Source organism: Ambystoma mexicanum, chromosome 1p (genome assembly GCF_040938575.1).
Source record: "Ambystoma mexicanum isolate Mex_15411 chromosome 1p, UKY_AmexF1_1, whole genome shotgun sequence".
NCBI lineage: Eukaryota > Metazoa > Chordata > Amphibia > Caudata > Ambystomatidae > Ambystoma > Ambystoma mexicanum.
The window spans coordinates 1,309,023,336-1,309,046,937 of NC_090921.1; the positions used below are offsets into that span (position 1 = coordinate 1,309,023,336).

Below are 23,602 nucleotides of genomic sequence, written 5' to 3' on the forward strand. Positions count from 1 at the left end.
GATCTACCGTCTATACCAAATTGGACCTCAGGGGGGCCTACCATCTAGTGAGAGTTCGAAAAGGGGATGAATGGAAGACGGCCTTTCGGACCAAGTTTGGTCTCTATGAATATCAGGTCATGCCGTTTGGGTTGTGCAATGCACCAGCAGCGTTCCAGCATTTCCTGGACGAAGTTCTGCATGGGTATCTGGATGTGTTCACCATCGTCTACATCGATGACATCCTGATTTACTCTCAGAACTTGGAAGAACATCGAAAACACGTCCGAGCAGTACTACAAAGGCTACGTGAACATCACCTATATGCTAAGCTCGAGAAATGTGAATTTCATCAGACTACCATCGAGTTCCTTGGGTTCATTCTGTCACCACAGGGGGTCACTATGGACAGGAAAAAAGTGCAATCTATCATAGACTGGCCTCCCCCGAAATCAGTCAAAGACATCCAATCTGTTCTTGGCTTTGCTAACTTTTATCGCCGCTTCATGGATGGCTTCGCGAAAATGGTGCAACCCATTACCAGACTTCTACGGAAAGGTGTTCCGTTCTCATGGGATGTGAAAGCTGCCGAGGGGTTTGAGGCACTCAAGAAAGCGTTTGTCACCGCTCCAGTACTAAAGCACCCAGACCCGAGCAAACCATACGTCATCGAGACCGACGCTTCTAGCTATGCAGTGGGGGCGATCTTATCACAAAGGGACGAAAACGGGCAATTACACCCAGTCGCCTTCTACTCACGGATGTTACTCCTAGTGGAGCAAAATTACGCTATCGCCGACAAGGAATTGTTGGTAGTAAAAACAGCGTTCGATGAGTGGCATCACTATCTTTTGGGGGCCCAACACACCGTGACTATCTACAGCGACCACCGTAATCTGCAGTTCTTAAAATCAGCTAAAGCCCTTAGTCCCAGACAACTCAGATGGGCAACGCAGTTCTCGGAATATGATTTTGTGATAACTTACCGTCCTGGAGCAGAAAATCGAAAAGCAGATATACTTTCAAGATACCCTGAACCAAGCTTCGACCCATCAGAGACAAGAAAAGAAGAGCCCAGACCCATGGTGGACCCGGATCGTGTCATTGGGAGTGTAACTGCTGATTCTATGTTTGACAATATCAGGGCAGCTATGTCGGCTCAGCAACTGGCTCAATGGGAAATGCAAGGTGAAGACCAGTCGGTGAAAGAAGGACTACCGTTCTACAAAACCACGCTATTTCTACCTACAGCATCACTACGTCAACAAGCAATACAATGGTGCCACGATTCCCCGTTTGTAGGCCATCCTGGAACAGCTAAGACCATAGAACTGGTGAAACGTCATTTTTGGTGGCCAACCATTTGTAAAGACGTCCGGCAATACGTAATCGCATGTGAAGTGTGTCTCAGAAACAAATCCGATCATCAAAAGCCAACTGGACCCCTACAACCACTACCTACGCCACCTACTCCATGGCATACTGTGTCGATGGATTTGATTGTTGAACTACCTCAGAGTAACGGCTTTACAGCAGTTTTGGTTGTGGTAGACTATCTAACCAAGATGGCGCACTTCATACCCTGCAAAGGAACCCCTTCAGCAAGCACACTGGCCAACCTGTTTTCACAACATGTAATTCGTTTGCATGGATTACCATACGGAATTGTCTCAGACCGAGGACCGCAATTTACATCAAGGTTTTGGCAAGCGTTCTGCAAATCAGTTGGGATTGACGTACGTTTGTCCACGGGCTATCACCCGGAAACTGATGGTCAGACGGAGAGACTAAACCAGACTCTAGAACAATATCTTAGATGTCTCACCCAAGGAAAAGAGAAGGACTGGGCGGACGTCATCTGGCTCGCCGAACTCGCATACAATAATGCAGTGCATTCCTCTACTAAAACAACACCATTCTACAGCCTGTATGGTTACCACCCTCGTTTTCAACCAGTACCCCAAGATAACATACCCGAAGTGCCTGCAGTAGTGGAAAAGCAGAAAAAACTAAAAGAGATCTGGCAAGTTGTCCAACGCAATCTGGTCGCAGCCAAGCAAGCCTACAAGCATCACGCGGACAAGAAAAGACGAACCAGTCCCATGTACCACGTCGGGGACAAGGTATAGCTCTCTACACGAAACATTCATCTACAAGGCTCACGCAAATTCATCCCCCGCTTCATAGGGCCATTTTCAATCGAGTCACTGGTTGGTTCAGTGGCTGTTAAGTTGACACTTCCCCCGCACATGAAAATACACCCAGTGTTCCATATTGCCTTGGTGAAACCGGCCCCTGCCTTTGTGAGAACTAGGAAACCTCCACCCATTATGGTAGACGGCCACCCCGAATTTGAGGTCAACGCTATCCTGGACTCAAGTGTTCGACACAGGAAAGTATGTTATCTGGTGGACTGGGTCGGGTATGGTCCCGAAGAAAGATCTTGGGAGCCCGCTGAAAATATCCATGCTCCTCGACTCCTCCGCCAGTTTCATCTTCTATACCCTAGTAAACCAGGGCCTGCTGGAGGGAGGGGGAGTACTGTCAGGGCTGGGGCTGGTCTGGGGGTAAATGCCCTTGTGGTTAACCTGGGGGGCAGGCAAGCAACCAGAAAGCGCCCCACCAAGTACTCCAGGCGTGTTCTCCACCCTTTCTGTAGGACCGTGGTCCAGGGATGGAGAACAGCCCGAGAACTTCATTTCCCAGCGGGCCGCTCGCCGCTTGGGCCTGCTCGGAGGAAGACTGCCACGCCCCTTGTCGCGCCCGCACCAGCGCGCATGCGCGAGCCGCGCCCGTGGGGAGCCGCTCGCAATACTGACCGGCGTCCTGGAAAGACGTGTTCTCAGGAGCTCCGGAGGCAAGCTTACGCGGGGCGATTCCGCCCGATGCCTGCAAACCCCAGGCCCCGCGTACAAGGCAGAGATAAGTACAAGCCTTACCTTGCATTTCATACCCGAGGGGGGTCACGCAGTAGAAGCGGCGCAGAGGCCCACCAGCCCACCGCGAGCCGGAGCGCAAAACTCCTGCAGGGAATGCTAGAAGTTAAAAACGTCCCTAATTACGCATGAGACTCGAACTAACAACGCCCGCATGTTGATTTTGATTAACAGTAAAGTCGCATGACTCCGGACCAGCGCTTCTCGCCGTGCAGGGTATTCTGAACCCACTAACCAATCACGTGCACAGCGCGCACAGATATTGACTCTAGTTTTGCTCTTGCAGAGAGACAGGAAATCGGGGAGAAGTTCGTGGCCAATCAACACGAAAAGGCCAGAAACTCATGCTGAAATCTAAGCTAAGTACCTTATTGCTTTGGGCAAGACCTATTTGGTACTGCATGAAGTGAATGCAGGTTTGGGAGGGCAGTTGGGCAATTGCTACAGATGCTGCATGAAGTAATGCAGTTTTGGAATTCCACATGTTGTAATGTGGGGTAATCTGCAGTCGATGTGTTACTTGTGATGTCCTGGTTAGGGGCTCCAGTACAAAAGCCCGAGGTGAACTCAAGCATTCAGTAAAAGAGTGTGAGGTGAGAGCAGGAGTGCATGGGTGGAGTTTCATGGAACAGGAGCCGAGGAGCATGTAACCCTGACATCCCCCTTCCCATCCAGAACCTCTACCTAAACCTTTTTCCGGTGTTCCTAACTTCCTTACCTATCCAACCAACGGACCCTAACCCTCTTTCCCCGAAGGGTCAAGGTTTCCTGTGCTGTCTATCTCCAGGTACTGCGACCTAACGGGGAGGGAGGCGTTTTAGCTGCGTTTGTGCTGCCTCTACACCTGGAAGGAGCAAGGTCTGACAGATGTGGCAGCTCATGTTATGTGTTTTGCTGACTATATTTCATTTTACTGTATATTTTTTTTTCATTTTGTTTTGGTCCCCCAAACCTGTCGTACATGGCTTAATAGGTGTGTGTGTGTGTTAGGGTCTGCAGATGATATTTTGCCTATTGGGGTATATTTTTAAATTCTGGTTACTCCTCCGCACGCACTGCATATGTCCAGAAATATCAATACATTTTTGGGCTTAAAAAGTGAATATCTCTAGTTCAACTGATACCATTTTTAAAATTGTTGAGCCATGCACCTTAGCGCCTAAGTGTATGTCAAACCTCTTGAAAATCTAAGCACATTCGGCCTCATTATGAGGTCGGCGGTAATCCGCCTGTGCCACCGGTAGTTTGCAGCCGACCCTGGAACACCCCTTCCAGTGCCTGACCTTGCGGTGCCACCAGGACATTACAAGTCCAGGTGGCGTGCAAAGTCAGGCGTCAGATTTGTCCCACCACAGATGGTTGTGTACAAATACTGCACATTTCAGTCCCGTACCTTGTATATTGTCAGTGGATATAGCACAAAACATGTGACATAAAATGTCACAACACTCAAAGCACCGACAGAGGGGCCACATTTTGTGCTGTAACTCCAGAACCTTTAGGCTTACTAACTTCCACTTTTAAAATACTGTCACAGACATGTAAGGGCACAGCGCTACCAACTTTTTAGTACATTGCCATGGAGGGCTCCACCGGAGGCTAATGAGAGAGATGGGAGCGTCCAGACAGGGCATGAGAGTTGAAGAGGAAAGAGTGGCGACCAAATAGATAAACCTTGGGGGCAAGGTAGCTAAACGGCACAGGGAAAAGGTCCCGCCCCTCTAGGGGCCCAGGGAGGCGATGGTGGCTGTGGCAGCTGAACACCAAGATGTGCCAGAGGCCAAAGCGATGTAGACACCCATTAGTCTGAATACAGCAATGGGGGGGCGAGGAGGCCCCACCACTAAATAACCCTGCAGACAACCCGCAACCCTGCACAGAATATAGGAGAGAGATCCCCCTCATTCCCCCTTAACACACCACAATACGCGACAATGGCAGGGACGCATACCACAGGTGGCCAAAGTGTAGGAGGCATGATGGTGCGCCACCACTAACCAACCCACTTAAAAACTCATCCCTCTGCTTACGCCTCTCAAGCTCTAAACAAAACACAAACAAACCTATATCACACAACAAACCACACACACTTCACTACACCGCAACGATGAAACAAGCCACACATAGCCTCGCACAACAGCACATGACAACTACCGACTGAGAAATCACACCTACACGCAGCGAACAGCGTAACCTGAACTGAAGCTGCCAACAACACATCACAGAACTCTCACGCTTTTTCCTGCTCAGTCATACTCATACTAACTCACCATATCCTCTTGCTTGTCAGATCTGCCAGAGCGCCAGGGGACCACTCCGGTGGTGACAGTGCGCAGTATAAATATCCTTTAACATAACATTATAACATACGATGTAGGTGGGGCAGCGAAAAACCTGACACGTAAAATGTCACAACAATGAAAAGGCCTACCCCAACCCACGTTTTGTGTGGTAATACGAGAAAATGTAGGTCTACTACCTTGTCCTTTCATAATACTGCCTAAGACGGCCCAGGGTACCCTAGCACAACATCCCGGCATATTACCACACACAGTGGTGGTGTGGTAGTAAAAAACAGGTTGGGACATGCAAAATCCACACATTAAAAACACTTACCCAGTGCCCACCAATTGTACTGTATCTCCAGAACCATTAGCTTTGCTAAATTGACCTTTCAGAATATTGTAACAGATACCCTAGTACCGGATTGCAGGCAATTGGCATGTTTGTTTTGTATGCCAAGGCAAATATGGTCAAAATGGATTTTGAAAAAGGTTGCACAATTCACCTCAAGTCAATTGAACACAAATGATTAAATGCTGACTTCCCCACTCCTCTCAGTCTCAGTGAACAGTGTTAAAAAAAAGTGGTGGGATTGAGCTTTTTTACAAAAGGAGAGAGCAGGGTCTGATTATCCCTTTAGTGTTTGAGTGAACAGGGGAAGGGCAGGGGTTCTTCTCAAGTGTGATACCAGTATTCCAGGGGTTAGGGGTACTGATTGTTGTGGATCTGCCTGGGCTTAGGAGGTGCTTGAATTGGAGGTTGTGTTGCCACCCCGCATAGAGCTACTAGCCACCCATGAGAATCAATGGTGCTCTGTCTCGTTTGAGTCAAGAATGGCTGTGAAAAAGAAATAAATGACTGTAGAAGAGATTGTTCATAATGGCCTTAATACTACTTCTAAAAGTGACACTTCTGGTGAGTCTGCGTCAGGTGGGAACGAAAGTTGATGGCCTGGTGCCTGCTATAGAGGAAATCTCATCAGAAGGAGATCATGTGCTAGCAAACTCTTCTATGAGTTACGATGAGCAGCCTGATATGAGAGAAGGTGAGAGCCCACAATCAGTCACAGCTGGCTGCGGTCTTAGGACAGGAGGAAGAATGAGAGGAAGCATGCGCGCTACTGCGTGGTAAGCACCTGCCTTACTTGCCAGGAAATAAAGCAACCACATCACTAGTCATAATAGAATATTATGTTCAGCAAGGCCACCAAAACTCCATTGGTGGCCCTCAGCAAACATGTTGCTTCAATGTGCAGAGGAAGCTTGTGATTCAAGGAGAGAAACAACTGAACAGACGTTATGCTTCTCTTCACAGACTAAGTCCTACATAATCCTGAAGCAAACCAACCGTGAGACTGAGCGTATATTCAGTATTTCAAATGGCAGCAATGCAGAGGAACAATACACTTGATAGCAACTGTATGTGAACCCAGTTACCTAGGACACTTTAAGAGACGAGGTAGCAATACTATGAGATAGATGGGGATGAAGAATTTACTCAAACATCAATGATCAAACCGACTCAGGAAGTTGGCAAAAGTTGGCAGGAAGTTGGCAAAAGTTAGTCTGTTTTACTTGCAATTGTCTAAAACAGGGAGTTACAACGGACATCAACGGACGTTCGCTCGATTTCTCTCAGCGCGTGTTATAAAAAACACAACTTTTATAGTCAAAAATTGCCATAAGTGACATCACACTACGTGGCAAACTACAAAAACCTACTTGGGGATGTTATAGGTTTACAGGGAACATCTAAGTATATGTTCCATACTCATGGTGGAAGTGATTGGTCCTGGGTGACTCCACTATTAAAAAAACCAGACCTCTCTCCTGACGATCCATTGAACTATCGTCCTATTTCCAACTCACCATTCCTGCTTAAAATTCTCGATAAAGTTGCATATTCTCAACTACTAATCCATCTGAGAACTACTGACATCTTAAAAAAAAAACAATCTGGATTTCGGGAAAAACACGGCACTGGGTCTGCCCTGCTAGATTTAAAATCTAGGCTTCTTTGCCATATGGATCAAGGCACCACTAGCATGCTGATGCTGTTGGACCTGTCTGCCGCCTTCGACCTGGTGGACCACTCAGTTTTGGGCCACAGGTTGATGGAGGTGGCGGGCTTCTCGGATCCTGCGGCGGCATGGGTTGCCTCCTTTCTGAATGAGCGCCAATGGCGAGTGAGTAGCAACATAGCAGAAGCCAACCCCATGGCTTTGACACAGGGAGTCCTGCAGGGAGCCTGTCTTTCTCCAATTTTTTATAACATCTTTACGGTTCCCTTCCTTGACTTTCTGGACAGTAATGACATGGAGTTCACCAACTACGCTGACGATACCCAGTTTATTATTCCTATCACGGGTGTTTTCTTGGATGATGAAGCCAAAATCAACTGGATATATTCACTCATTCAAAGTTGGATGTGTGCTAATGGATTGGCCCTTAACACCAATAAGACAGAACTCATGCTTGTGGGCACTGACCCAAAAATCCACAAACTGGAGGATTTATACTCCCAGCTTGTGATTGATAATTGTGTCATAAAGATCAAGAAAAAAGTCAAAACATTGGGGATTTATCTGGACTGTAACTTGAATATGAAAGCGGAGGTCAGTAGTTTAGTGTCCTCATCCTCGTATCATATCAAACTACTTTCTCATGCACGCCCCTTTCTCTCTCAAACCAGCAGAGAGACGCTGGCTCGAGCACGGATTAGTTCTAGGATAGACTACTGTAGTAGTCTCCTGATCGGTCTCCCAAAATGCAAAGTGAATAGATTGCAGGTAGTGCAGAATAACGCTGTCAGGGTCGTTATGGATAAAAAGATATCAGACCATATCTCCCTGTCAAGAAGGGAGCTTCACTGGCTTCCTATTAAGGAACGTATTCTCTTTCGCCTCCTGTCTATCTCCTTCAATTGTTTGAATAATTCTGGTCCCATCTACCTCAATGAGGAACTGAGGCCTAAAACCAGCAACTACAGCCTCAGATCTAATGATCTCTTTCAGCTAACTGTTCCAAATTGCAGATTATCTCAGACCAAGGTTGAAGCCTTCTACTCTGTGGCCCCCACTGCCTGGAACAACCTTCCATTGAAACTCAGAACTGAAAGTTCTAGCAGAGTATTCAGAAAGGGTCTTAAAACTTATCTATTCAACTAATATAATTATAGTCCGGGTTTCTTTCTTCCGGCTCTACCTCTCCCTTCTGTGACTCTCCCTTCTTGGACGTTTTATTTGTTTCTGTATTTGTCAGTGCCCTTAAGCCTTAGGGTCAGTGGTACTGCGCTATATAAATCTTAAATAAATAAATAAATTGGGTCTCTACTGTCAGATGGCAGTAAGCCCATCCCAAGTGCAAGTCATCTTCCGTGTCATAATAATGCTCAACACTTTATTACGTATACAACCTATGGGGCTCTTTAATACGTGGCCCCCTACCATTGATCTGGCACCATTTTACCCTTCTGGAATATTACACATGCTAGCAGCACGCAGGCTACAATTCCAGGTGCAATTAGCCCAACATCTATCATCACTCTTGCAGTCTTCCAGTCATTTAAGACTTTGAACTCGGCCTTGCAGAAGCTCTCTGTGCCTAGGAAATAAAGGGAGCATCTTCTTGGTTTCGGTGTAGCTGGACCCAATGTCTATTTTGATCTGACCATGTGACTGGGAGACTTCATTTTCAAGCCTTTTGCAACATTTAATTCTATTAAATGATGAACTCTTGATGCCTTTAGTGTTCTTCCATTCCACTCTCAAACAGAAGTTTGTTTCTTTCTCACGTTCCATGTAACTACTGGATGGACAACCAGGCTCACAGTGGCCTCAAATCCTTGGTGCTGGGCCAGCCAAGCCTTTCTTGAATGTATTTTCTGCCATCAGTAATTTTCAACTGTGCCACACTGAAAACTTTTTCCAACCACATGGTTTCAGGCCTTGCTAAAGTGCACCTTGGAATATCCAGGTTCTATACATTGCTATATATATGAATACGTTGGCGCATCACCGCAAACTATTCGCTTCATAGCCAGCCTACTTACGTTACTGAGTCTGTACAAGTGTAAACATATTCTTCCGCGTTTCTAAAGCATGAGCATCTTCATTTCGAACCCGAAATGTTGCTCATCTTTACCACTTCCTCTTCAGTGCTTATAGAATGTCTATGTTCTTTTAACTCGTTCATCATTTCTGGGTGCGTCAGCTCTGCTCCGCATGACATCACCAGTCTTCTCTTTTACAAATGTTCACACTTCTTCCGGGACGCTGTCTAAAAGGCCATTTTTCTTTGTGAATGCATGTAAGGTTTTCTCAATGGATACCTTGTTTGCAGGATTTTCTGCGGTACAGGCATCCTCACTGGCACTGCACATGTTGCAATTTCCAGTTCCCAACATATAGGCAGCATGGGGGAGGAGCTTTTGAGTGAGGTACTTGACTCCACCTCTAAAGATGCAATAGAACTAAAAGCCTAGTGTGGCCTATTGCTCCTGTCTGACATGCTTCATGCCAACCATGAAACTCTGAAACAATTGTGGACAAGGAGTGTGGGGTGCCCATATTTCTGAGCCATGGTGAGTATCCAAAGACTCAAGAGTATCACAGAGTTTCACTGTTTGACAACAAATCCATAAGCCACAAAAGAATGCACACAGCAAGCTAACACCAATCAGGGACCTATGGATTATGACTGTGGTGTAGCCTAAAAGACACGTTATGAGCCCTGGAAAGACTGACGAGTTGATGAACAGTTTGTGGGATTCAGAGACGGATGTCTTTTCCATCAGTATAACCCCAGTAAACCAAACAAATGCAGCATCAGGGTATGGTGTAAGTGTGACAGCACCACTTCTTATCCACTACTTGATGAGGTTTATCTGGGGAACCAGGTGGCAGCCCCAAGATGAATGAAGGCATGGGTGTGATATAGTGCCTTGCGGAGCCGTGGGAGAACACACGCATAAATGTGGTGCGGGTCACATTGTTCACCAGTTTGGAGATGGCTGAAGATCTGCTGTCCAGAGATCTGACATATGTGGGCACAATGACACAGAACAAAGCTTAATATACCCCAAGAAATGATGCCAAATCCAGGCAGGGGACTGCTTACCTCTTTGTTTGGCTTGGAGGGATGTAAAACAATTGTTGTATATCTTGACAGGAAAAAGAAACAGATGGCTGTTTTCCCTCTTTTCTGCACAAAAAAAGGGGGTTCTGGGAGTCCCTCTGCCGGACATTAGTCCTGGTTATGAGAGCCTTACCCAGATTCTTTAGCTCACTATCTTTAACAGAGGAGAAATATCCAAAACATATCAGTCTTCGTCCTGCCCTGGGGCAGTCCAGCACAGAAATGCTAGGCAATTCTCCTCTGAACAAGAGTACCAACAACAACCCCAGACACGTGTTTCGGTCTGCCTGGACCTCATCAGTAGGGTGGAGCTGTGCCTCCCTAACAATAGTGAGCAAGGGGTCCACGTCTGATTCCCCTAGTAACATAGGGTGAGACACAAATTTACTTAAATTGTAACAGGGACTAATGTCCGGCAGAGGGACTCCCAAGACGACCCCTTGATTTTTGCATATTTTAAGTAATCGAATCCAACGCCTGGTTTTTGGTATTGAAAAGAAGCAGGTCCCAGCCTTCTTAGGTTGATTCGCTAGGTTTATTACATGCTTCTTAGGTATCATTACAAACAGTTACATAGGTTACATGTAAGATAGATATAGGACAAGGAACACCGGCGGCCCATCACCCAGGCAGAGGGCTAACCAACTGACCAGGCTAGAACCTTCACCCACACATTCCAGCACTCATGCATCAACACTCCACATGATATCACAACATTCCTTCTTGCCCAGGCAAGCCATACACAAACGGTATGTTTCTTTTTAATTTCCCTTTTCAAAATATTTTTTTGGCACTTTTTCTGCTTGTATATGAATCTGTAATCAACCATTATGAATTATTTTGTGTATCATGTACAATGCCAACTGCCTTGAAGACGACCAGCTGGGTCAAAACACATGTCGGCTCATCTTTACTGATGAATAATACCTCTAACGTGCTTCTGTGAAAGGTCATCCGATATTGTAGTGAGCATTTCTAAGTCATTTTTAAGTCAGAGGGCAATAAAGGAATGGGGCGGTAGCTTCTGCCGTCCAAATAGTTCTTCAAAGGTTTTGGAATGAGTACAAAGATATCTTGATACATGGACATCAGAGGTTTATGCTGATTGAGAAAGGCATTAAATATAAACTATCTAGTTCAAATGGGGTGCAATCGTATCTCCGGTGCCCTTAAGAAATTTAGATGAGCAGCCATTGCAGCCAGGAACTTTCCTTTATGCAAAGTGGAGATTGCTGCTGAGAACTCCGCCTCTGAAATGGGGTGGGTTATGTCACTGGCCAAATCTCGTGACAATCTAGAAGAAGTGGCCATAAAAAAAGAGCATCAATCCCTACATGATCCGACGAGTAGAGAAAAAAGTGAATTGACTTAAAAGCCAAACAGACATCAGCAGGATCCGCCACTTGGAGGCCATCTCCTGACATAACTGTAGGAATGTTTAGAAAGTTGCTTCAACTTAATTCGGTGTGCAAGTAGTCTTCCAACTTCCTTTTCAATCTCATAAAAGGAGCAATCTGCATTTTTTGTGTAAACACTTCACCATAGCTGAATATATCTCATTCAATGTGTATTTTGCATTGTTGAGAGATATGAGGATTTGGCGAATACTGTTCTCTCTATATTATTTTTCTCATGGACGTTTTTTCCATGTTTCCAGTTTTTTTACCCTGCGGCTTTTCCTTATTATCACATCCCTAAAAGTGGTTTTTTGCGGTTTCCCAGAAAATATGTTGATTAGTTTTGCCAGTGTCATTCAGAGCCATAAATTCAGATATAGGCTGCTTGGGTAGTTTACCATCGGATTCTGGTGCATGCAGACAATTGGTTACAGCTACACTGGGAAGGGGGTTGCATAAGACCTGTGTTCTTCAGTCGGACCGTGATGGGAGAGTGGTCTGAAAGGGCCCCGCTAACATTTTTCTTCAAGTAGGTCATGGGATTGTAGGCCAAAGACAAAAATAGCATCATTTGAAAATGTGAGTTGTCGTGGCGATTGAAATATTAAGTCTCAAACTACAGGATGGAGTCTCCAAGCCTATAGTCAGGAGCACATTTTGACAATTTTTTCAAAGCCCTGAATGGCTGTAGATTTCAGTCAATGTCTACATCTGTCCAGTGTGGGATCTAGGATCTCATTAGAGGGTTCTCCCAGAATGAGTCACTTGCTCACTAGGATATGATTAGAATAGTTATTGCATGGCTCTGGACAAAGAAGGACCTCCACTTGCAGACGGCGGAAGACGGGGTGAAATACTTGGGAGTCACCCTAACGGACACAGTAAAGAAACTCTACGCAGGAAACTACACAGAGCTCATAGAAAAAGTGAAAAGAGACTTAAACAGATGGAACCCCTTAGCAGTCTCTTGGTGGGGCAGAATAACAGTCATCAAAATGACAATACTCCCAAGACTTCTCTATTACTTTCAAGCACTCCCTATTCGGATACCGCCGAGGTTTTTCAAGACCCTAGCCAAAATAGTCACAAAATATATCTTGCAAAACAAAACACCTAGACTGTCACAACAGGCGCTCACAGCACAGAAACTAGACGGGGGCATGGCACTCCCTCACTTCAAGAAATATTATGAGGCCGACCAACTATGGGTGCTGAACGAATGGATCACCAACACGTCGGACAAATGGTGGGAAGCTAAGGATAGAGCTGTAGCAAGATCTACTCTACGTCACCTACTATGGAGCAAACCCGAGCACAGACACCAGAACATCAAGATAAGTGAGATCATGAGCTCCGTAATGAACGTCTGGAACAGATCGACCAAGAAAGGAATACTCACAATAGATCCAGCCCCTTTCATTCCAATCCTAGACAATCCAGACTTTACCACAGGGATGGGAAAGGGAGCATTCCAGAAATGGCGAGATCTCGACTGCACAAAAGTAGGAGACATGCTGGACGGACAACGAATTAGAACATTCAAAGAATGTCAAGCCTTACTGGGCCTTACGGAGAAGGACAGATATCAGTATGAACCTCTGAACCACTGGCTCACAATTCCAAGAATAACACAGGCATTGACAAGAACACTGACACTGTTCGAAACGTATATAATGTCCCAAACCGGCAAAAGGAAATTTGTCTCCACCCTATATAAGTTCTTGAACGCCCAGACAGAAGTCATGACATGGCAATACATGAAGAAATGGGAAAAGACCCTAGGGAAACAACTAACGAGGGAACAATGGATTTACATCTGGCAAATAATCCCCAAACGGACGAGGTCGATCCAGACGAGAGAAGCCTGGACAAAAATAATGATACAATGGCACCATACCCCGGAAAAACTCCACGAAATGTATCCCACCTCGCAAACAAAATGCTGGAGGGGATGCGACACAGTAGGATCCTGGAGACACATATGGTGGGACTGCACTGAACTACAACCATTCTGGTCAGAGGTGAAATCTCAAATGCAGAATCTCTTCAAAGAGACAGCAAACCTAGGAGAGGAAGTCTGGATGTGCGGCATGTGGGACCCTCGAGACAGGTCTCTCACAAAGACACAAAAAAGGAATTGCATGGGATTCCTCATTGCAGCATGGCTAGCGATAGCCCAAAACTGGAAACGGAAATCACCACCAACCAGTCAAGAATGGCTACACAGGATATGGACATATGTGGCAATGGAAAGAATCACATACAATATACAAGGAGACAGACAGAGATTTGCAACAGACTGTGGAGATGCGATAGAGTATTTACAAAGCGATTACATGCTCCAATGGTGTCCACATAAACTCCGAATACTGGACTTGTTACAGGATAGCTCTGAAGTGGGAAAAGAGACTCAGTGGGACACCGAAGAACGATACGGCCGGTGCGGGGGAGGAGGGAGGGATGGGGTTGATACGGGACACTGTTGAGTCCCCATGTTTTTGTTAAAGAAATGCCAATAAAACTAGTTAAAAAAAAAAAAAGAATAGTTATTGCACAGACTAGAAGAAGAAACACTCATGCTGCCCTGCCCCTTCCAGCATTTAGTCAATTTCTCATAATGTCATTTCGTTGGATAACCTGAAATAAAGTGATGTCTGCACCAACTTTGCAAAAATACATGAGGATTTTGGTTCACTGTATCTGGTTATTGAATCTGTTGACCTTTCAATACAAAACCTGCAAGGGAAAATCCATCCTGCACTTGAGAGGGTGTGTGCCATGAAAAAACAAAAATATAAAAGAGGAGAGAGGTATCATTCCCATAGTACAGGGGTCTGCAACCTTTGGCTTGCTATGTTTTTCAGACACTGTCCAGGATACCTCACCACTGACTTTGCTGGTTTGGACTCATTGGAGTTGTAGTCCAAAACATCCGGAGAGCCAAAAGGTTGCAGACCCCTGCTCTAGTCGATCACCCCACTTGCAAATGTCTTCCTGTGTGGTTTCTGTTTGGAGAACATTTCAGGGATTTTCTAGTGGTTTCTGCTGGTGTTCTCTCCTTATCTCCAGAATGAAACCTGATCTTTTTTCCCTACTCTCACAGGATAGCTCATACTCCTGTTTGCACGGTTTATTTGTAGTTGTTATTGCCAAGGTGGAATTTAAGGGGCAAACTCTCAGGAGCAGAGTTGGGCTGTGACAGTTCTTTGCTGGCTTTGTTAAAATGGATCCTCCTCTACAAGATGATAGAGGCTAAATTCTGATATGGTTTTCTGCATCATTTGTTTGACGGAAAAATACAAGGAACATATTATAAAGTATGGTGGGGCTTCCATGGATCAGGATGAGGTTGAAGTGATCTACAGCCTCTATCATTTGGTCTGATCACCAATGTCCAAGTGGAGTGATGATGACAATAATTCAAGTATGGTGTTTGCTTTTTGCCATTGTGCTCACACTCTGAGGGCTCCCCATTATTCAGCACTCTGTAGATTCTCATTTGGCAAGCCCGTCTGCCAGAGAGGCTATCTTTTGCATACGGAATGGGGAGCTGCCTTTATGAGCACTGAAGTCATCATCCAGCTTTGGCATGAGGGTATCACCTTCATCAAGTCTAGTGAGGATAACACCAATGTAGCCGAGGAGGCCCTGCAGGTCAGATTAGAAGATGGGGAGAACATCCCTAACTATTGATTTCAGTAATGTATACATCTCTCTGGGTAGTACATCCTTGTTTTTATTGTGGAGTCCATAGATCTGCCAGAGAGCTTGCTGTCTGTGGCCTGGAATCTAATCATCCGTCTCTGTTCTTGCTTTCATTTTGAGGTTTGGTGTGCCATTGAATATGATGTGTGGGAACCAGAGAGGTCAATTCCAGGTTGCTGCACTGCCTTAAACGGGTTTTCTGTGATTAAGGGGAAACCATGTGGAACAACAGGAAAAGCACAATGCAGGAGTATGGAATTATTCAATGCACGTGTGCCCTCACCCTACCAGAAGTAGTCTCAGCCAGCTTAAAGCAGTAAATTAGGTCTCTCAGTTGTGTAGGCGATTGGTCACTGCTGCCAACATCAGGACATGGGGCTGGAGCAGGGCCTACGGATGTCAGATCAGAATATCTGGCGGAGGTATGACAGCCTAAAACTGTTTGCAATTTGCAAAATCAACAAAACAACTGCAGGGGTTGAGTCTGCTCATGCACAGTACCAGTGCCTTGTGATATGATATGATGTGGCATTTATAATGCGACTCTACACAAGTGTTTCTAGGCGTGACAAGACGAGGAGGGGGAAACAAAGGGAGGACAAATAGAGATCTTACTAGACCTTGTGTCATTCAGATCGCGCAAGTGCAGGGAAGAGGGTAGGCGAGAAGTGCCAGAGGGCAGGGGAAGAGGGAAGTGCAGTACACTCACAAGTGCAGCCAGCGGGTGGCTCATAATTGCAGAGAGAAGGGACTGTAGGGTTGCAGATACAGCCTCCTAAGTGGTGAGGAGCCAAGAGGCAGTGCAAGGGCAACTGGACATGCAGGAGCCTGAGCCCTAGTTCAGAGGGTGACCAGTGAGTGGAGCAGTCAGGTGCACCAGCAGGGGAGAGGAAGAGAGAACGCGTAAGCGAAAAGGAAGGTTTTTAGTTGCTTCCGGAATTGGAGGTGGTTCTGCTCAAGTTAGAGAGCGGCAGGGAGGATGTTCCAGAGGGAGGCACCAGCCAAGGAGATAGATCTGGCCCCAACTCTCTGCTTGGAGAAGCGTCTGACCCTCAGAGAGTAGGAGGTGGATGAGCGGAGAGCTCGAGAAGGAAAATGGTTTGGAAGAGAAATTTTGAGTCCCAGACCCCAGAAAGCCTTGTGGACGATGCAGAGGGTCTTGGGGTTGATCCTTGCAGCCACAGGGAGCAAGTGAAGAGATTTCAGAGCTGGAGAGATACGATCCCTGGGCTTGGGGCCAAGGAAAAGTCTCCCAGTCCTGTTCTGGATACGTTGTAAAGGTCAAAGAGTAGAGGCAGGAAGATTTACAAAGAGGCTGTTGCAATTGTCCACCCTAGAAAGGACCAGAGCTCTGGAGACATAAGCTTCTGGGGGAAAGTGAGACAGGAAAAAATACCTCTGAGGAGGTGCAGCTGATAGCTTGACTTCTTAGAGACATGAGAGATGTGAGGAGAGAAGCAGAGGTTGGAGTCGAAGATGACACAAAGGTTCTTAGCCTCACAGAAATGAGCAGGAAGAGGGCCCAGAGTAGGCAGCCAGAGAGAGAGAGAGAGAGAGAGAGAGAGAGAGAGAGAGGAAAGGAGGGAGCGGGTGTCCCAATGGGGATGATCTCAGTCTTTCTGGCATTAAGGCAGAGATCATTGGTGGCACACCATTCCTGAATTGCAGCCAGACAGTCTGGTATGAGAGGAGAAGCAGAGGTGGCTGAGGGGAGCCTGAATGAGAGCTGAGTGTCATCTGCATAACATTGAAAATTGGAGCAGAACAGAAAGTAGCGATGCAGTGGGCAAGAGGAGCCATTTAGTGGTTGAACAGCCAGGGAGAGAGGTTAGAACCCTGGGGTACACCACAAGTAGAGAGAGAGAGAAAGAAGAGAGAAAAGACCCCATTTGGACCTGAGAGGGTCGGTCAGTGAGAAAGGAGGTGAACCAGGCCAGGGCCTGATCAGTAATGCCAAGGTCGTGTTGAGGCGAATTAAGCAGGATGGCATGGTTTGCCATGTTAAAAGCAGATGATAGATTGAGGAGAATGAGGACAGAAGGGCGATTAGAGTCAAGATTGGAGAGCAAGTCTTCACAGGTTTTCAGGAGAGCAGTTTCTCCGCTTTTGGCAGCTCTGAAGCCAGACTGCTGGTCATAGAGGCAAACGTCAGATTCATTATGTAGGTTAAGTTGTGAGATGGCCAGCGTTTCCAAGAGTTTGCCCAGGAAAGGAGTGATGGAGATTAGGCGATAGTTTGCCGGAGAGGAAGGATCGGCTTCTTTAAAAGGTGGTGCACAAGAGAGTGCATAACAGGGGAGGGGTAAGTTCCAGTGGCAAAGTAGTGATTGCAGAAGGCTGGAGCAAGGGTGTCGATGTGGTCCTTAAGGGTTCTGAAGGAGCAGGGTAGAAGCTAGCTGCATCCCAAAATCCAAGATCTATTATAAATCCAATATCAATGCTCAGCCCAGGGCCCCGCTGCTCCTCCTTGACCGTCCCTGTCTCACCATGTGGCACGGATGGTGCTTGTGTCCTTATAACATTAGCTCTCCATGGTCTGCCGGACACTATACCTGCACATTCTTAGTCACTGGACTGGACGCAGTAGAGGCCGGAACACATTATTGGAACCTACGCTGCTGCGTCTGGCTTTCAGAAAGCGCCCACAGCCCCAGATCCCCATTGCCCAAAATATAAAAAATAAATAAGTCTTATGTGTGCCCCAAACCTTCAAGCAATAATTGGAGTGACGTATGCTTCACAGTGTTGTTGTCCAGACAGTGAAATCCATGGACATCACCCTCTGCTCAGAGATCCATGGTCCAAAAGCTCCTCTCCCTGGCCCGCATGTTGTTCATTTCAGCAGCCAACCTGGATCCCCATAATGGGTGCATGCGCGCAGCATGCAGATCCATTCGGATCCACTGCATGAATTAGTGACTGCCGCCAAAACCCAAGGTCCACCGGAACTCCTCTGCTTGATACCACTTCACCCAGTGAATCAAGAGAACCAGGCCGAGAGGGCCTTGGCAATAGACAAGAAGCTATCAGACCCTTTCTGATGGATTCTTCAGCTCCATCAAAATGAGCCCCTATATGCTTTGTAGAACAAACTTACAAAGGAGCAAAACCTAGCCTGTCGTTTTTTAGCCTCTATCCTTAGTCCCTGCGAAAACATACAATGGGAATCTGGTGGTTTTTGCCATCCGCCTTTTTCCCATACTCTTACCAAGCCAATCACATGCTCTGCTTTTGGCTTACCCTAGGAATGCAGATAACTCCTTACCCAAAAGAATTGGGAAAACGCCCCAGAACCCTTCTTAGCACTTACTGTCAAAATAGGATTTGCATCCATATTCAGCCCCCTAACTCTGCAGATAATATTTTGTCAACTATTCAATTTGATTCTTAAAGAAATTCCTTTTTATGTTAAACCTTATTTAAAGTAAACCCTGCTGAACAAAGTCTTGTGTCTTTGAGTGTGACTCATTGCACAACTTTAATCTTCTCCAGTGCGAATGATCAGCCCTCTACATGTAATGATGCATATGTGGCCTCATTATGAGTTAGGTAAAGTGGAGGAAAAACCTCCAGCCAATCAACTATAGGCCCCTCTCCAACACTAGATTCCTGGCAAAATTCATTGACCACGCTGCCTACTCTCAGCTCAAGCTTTTCTCTGAATCCAACAACCTATTTGACCCCGCTCAGTTAGGCTTCCGACCATGCCACAGAACCGAAACCACACTGATCTCGATCTGGGACAACCTCAAACTATTTGCAGACTCTGACGGATGCACCGCACTGGTTCTCCTTTACCTCTCAGCAGCCTTCGACACCATTAACCACTCAACCCTCCTTGACCGACTCCACTTCTCCACTCCCTAGGAATACGGGACTCCCCAAGGCGCCTGCCTCTCACCTCTCATTTTCAACCTCGACATGACCCCGCTGCCAGGGATCATCCGCTCGCACAACCTTACCTGCTATAATTACGCGGATGACACCCAAATCATCATGCGAATCCCCAAAATGAGCTCCTGATCCACGACCCAGCCTAGCAGCCTGCCTGAGATATATAGACCTGTAGATGACAAGAAACCGCTTCCTCCTCAACCCAGGGAAAACAGAGATCATGGAGTGGCAACACAGCTCTACTCTTGCAACCACTCTCTTGGCCCCACTCCCTTGGCACCACTCCCTCTACCTCCAATACAGTCAAAACCCTAGGCTGCACAGTGGACTCAGGCCTAACCCTGTCCCACCAGATCAATAATGTATCCAAATCCTGCCACTACCACCTCAGGCTGCTGAGACGCATCTTCCCTTACCTCAACTACCCCAACAAACAGGCATCCATTATGCCCATCGTCATATCCAGATTGGATTATGCAAACTCCTTTTACCTGGGTGCACCAGCCTACCAACTCAACAAACTCGAAAAAGTCTGAAACGCAGCTGCTAAACACCTTCTTGCACTGGGACGAAAGCACCACATCACACCTGCTCTCTGCACCCTTCACTGGCTCCCGATTGGACGAAGGGCCATGTTCAAAATCGTATGCATCACCCACCGAACGGTACACAATGCCAGCCCTTCAAGAGAGGATTAGGCCCTACAGCCCAACACGCACTCTAAGGTCAAGCACGGCCCTCCTAATAGTGATTCCAGCCTCCAATTCAGCGAGGTTTAGAGGGTCGCCCTACTATACCCTAGCGCCAACACTGTGGAACCCTTTGCATCTGCACATTGGACGCAACCAAGACTACATGGCCTTCCGTAAAGCATTGAAAACTTGGCTCGATCCTAACCTATGAAAGGGTCCGCCATAGGTGACTAATCCCTACACCAATGACCAGTTATCAAACAGAACGTTTTTATCTCTAAAACAGGAATAATCGGGCCATGGAAGCTAACTAACAAGACATTTCCCGAAAATAGGAACTGTCAGGGCATGGAAGCCGTCCTGAGAAACTGGCAGCTTTAGGCCGGCAGCTATGGGCTGTACACACCCCGGCTGGACCACTCAACAACCTCTGCGCCAATCTAGTTGACAATGCCTGCCATAGTGCCCAATCCCATTGCTCATGACCCCAAACACAATGCGCAGTCCCATAAGGAAGCACAGCGCAATCCCTCCAGGAGTTGCCAACCACCACCATACAAGCCTTCCACAAACCCTATGCACCAGCACATTGCAAGAACATAATAGCACCTCTGACTGCTGACAGAACTAACATGGAAACCACCATCACAAGCCCCCTGCCAGCTATTACATCCATCCCCATTCCCTGTGAACTAGTGGATATCATATCAGAGCTAGTTGGATATCATATCAGAGAGTCAGCATGCTGAGCCTCTTAGCAATTACAGTCTAAACATCATGGGTGGGTCATATCATGCCATCTATCAGGCACACAAGGTGATACATGATCAAATGAGGCAGCACAGGCCTCAAAGGAATAAGGCCAGGCACCACCTGCACTGAAGGCGAAACAACAACTAGGCATTTAGAACTCTCCAGAGATTCCTACGATAACCACTAACAGGCCAAGACCCACCCAGGCACCTGTCATAAACTAAGACCAAGAACCCGGAAAATGGGCCCCTCAGATACCTGCAAAAGAGCAGCAGTATCAGGCGATAACCACAAACATGTTAGGAACCACTCAGCCTCCCCCCAGAAACTATGACCAGATACCCGGAAAACAGGCCCTCTGACACTTACAACAGAGCCTCTGCAAAATAGACCGTTTAACCAGGCTAACACAACATATCCGGCACCAGCCAGATATCTCTCTTGGAAACTATCCACCACGAACCACCATGCCTGCTCATCGAGCTCTGGAAGTAACGAGGAATGAGGGCCTCATACAAGTAATCACAGACACCCATTCCTACTGACATGCTCACTCTCCACTTTGCACCAACAAACAATAGAATGCAGCTTCACCCCTCAATCAATTACGGCCTAGTTGCTCACATACCTGCACTATTCCTTGTACACCTTAACAGACTGTTAGAACGCTATACCCCACGAGAAAATCGGGCTAGCTGCACACATTTATTTATTTATTTATTTATTGTATTTATTGTTTGCTTGCTAGGTGCTTATACAATAAGAAAATACTGCTTCTAAGCGCCCACAAGGGAGAGAGGGAGCGAGGGTGGGAAATGCATTACAACACAATATTTAAGAGCAGAGGGGGAAAAAGGGAGAAGGACGAACCTACTATGCCTTGTGAGTATTCAGAACGTTTAAGTGCAGAAAGGAAGTGCAAAGAGGGGGTAAGTGCTGGGAAGTCCGAACTTGTGGGTGAGCCATAGATGAAGTGCTAGGAATGTTGACTGCTACATGGCCTGGGCTGCGGGAGTTGTAAGCGAGAGCCTCCAGAGCGGAGGGTGTGCAGATGCAAAGACCTATAGATAGACAGGAGCTGGGAAGAATTGGTGTGGGAGGTCAAGGCCCCGATGATGCATAAGGGCCAACGACACAGATTCAGCAACTGTGGGACTAACAGAGGAGAGAAGGAGGGAAGGAGGATGAAAAGAGGAAAGTCTTAAGGAGCTTCCGGAGTTTGAGAAGATCCTGCTCAAGGCGGAGGGGGAGGCTATTCCAAACGAGGAAGCCCGCAGAAGACAGTGTGCGACCCCCTGCCCTCTGTTTACCAAAAGGCTTTACAGACAAACAGTTGGTGCCAGAGGAGCGGAGTGGTCTAGAGGGAGAGTATTTAGTGAGATTAAGTTGAAGATAGTGTGGTCCCCAGATCCAGACAGCTTTGTGGATGATGCAGAGGGATTGAATTTCATCGGTGCAGCAACTGGGAGCCAGTGAATACTTTTTAGTTCAGGAGAGATGCGGTCCCTGGGCTTAAGGCCAAAAATAAGTCTTGCTGCCCTATTCTGGATAAACTGAAGGGGTCGCAGAGTGGAAGAAGGAAGATTCAGGAAGAAGCTATTACAGTAGTTAAGTCTAGAGAGAACCAGGGATTGAGTCACGTTGAGCCTCGGAGGGAAAGAGAGAAAAGGTCAAATTCTTTTGAGAAGGAAGAGCTGATAGTTGGACTTCTTGGCAATGTTCTGAGTGTGAGGGAGGAAGGAGAAAGAGGAGTCAAAGATGACTCCAAGTTTTCTGGCTTCAGTTGAAGGCATAGGGGGAGAGCCAAAGGAGGAACCTCTTACACAGGCCCCACGGAGTCCACCCACCTTGCTGTACACATTACACTGATCCCCCACAACGTCTACACTGCACCGAGCATTAGAATGCAGCCAGCCCCGCACACAACACTCTGGCAGCACACATAACAAGTACACACATGTACTATATGCTACCCCACTGTCTCCACTTACCTGGACTGCAGCCCCCAAGGGCGTTCAACCCACAGCTCTTTGAGATCATACGAATGGTATATAAAGCGCTACACAAATGCACTGTACCATAACATAACACCTTACTGCCAAAAGACACCCATTTCGGCAGAATTACTGTCTGTGGAATTACCACCAGTGTTAATTCTGCCAAAAAACCTCATGAAGTCCTATTGACTCCATAAATGGGAACTAATACCGCCATACAGCCACTTGTAGTCTGGAGGTAATTCCTCCGGACCAAGTGGTGATAATGGTATATTCGTTTGGTGGTATCTCAGTGGATTTACCGCTGAGATACCACCAGACGCATAATGAGGTGTGAGTTGAAGGGAAAATAGATCATACTTTCAACATTTAAGAATTCACAATAATTGAACGTCTATGGTTCATTGTTACATTTGGTGATATAGAGAAAATGCAGAGCAAATGTACATTTCATTTGTGGGACTTCAGACCAAGAGGGATGTGTTTAAAATGTTAATAATAAGTAATAAACTAATGCATGATGCTATGAGGCAGTGGTGTGTGTTCTGTGGGTGTGTGAATGGGCACTCACCAGGTCTTTGATTTGATCCTCATAAACGGTGGTCATCACCCTAAATTTACTGAAGTTACAACTCAGGACAGATGCTGTTATGAAAGCCAGCATGAACACAGTCGCCTACAGGAGAAAAAACAAAATAGGCAAGGATATTTGTTCCATAATTTGCAGATAAATTACCAAAAATAATACTTAACGTAAAATGCGCATGTTGAACAGGATTTGTAATTCGTAGACACAGAAACACAAACAAAGGCATGGCATTCTGAATTGGG

At 46.5% G+C, this 23,602-nt stretch overlaps 1 protein-coding gene across 8 annotated transcripts in view; it reads right to left on the reverse strand.

Annotated features, from left to right (window-relative positions):
* Nucleotides 1-23,602, reverse strand: part of FLT3LG (fms related receptor tyrosine kinase 3 ligand) — a 619,298-nt gene that overhangs the window by 272,264 nt on the left and 323,432 nt on the right. For all 8 annotated transcript variants that reach the window (XR_011260435.1, XM_069606286.1, XM_069606316.1 and 5 more), the window contains one exon: nt 23,343-23,447. Coding sequence is in view for 6 of the 8 variants with exons in the window: in XM_069606286.1 (XP_069462387.1) it covers nt 23,343-23,447 (105 nt within the window). In the remaining 2 variants the exon portion in view is untranslated. Of the gene's footprint in view, nt 1-23,342; nt 23,448-23,602 lie in introns of those variants that run through there.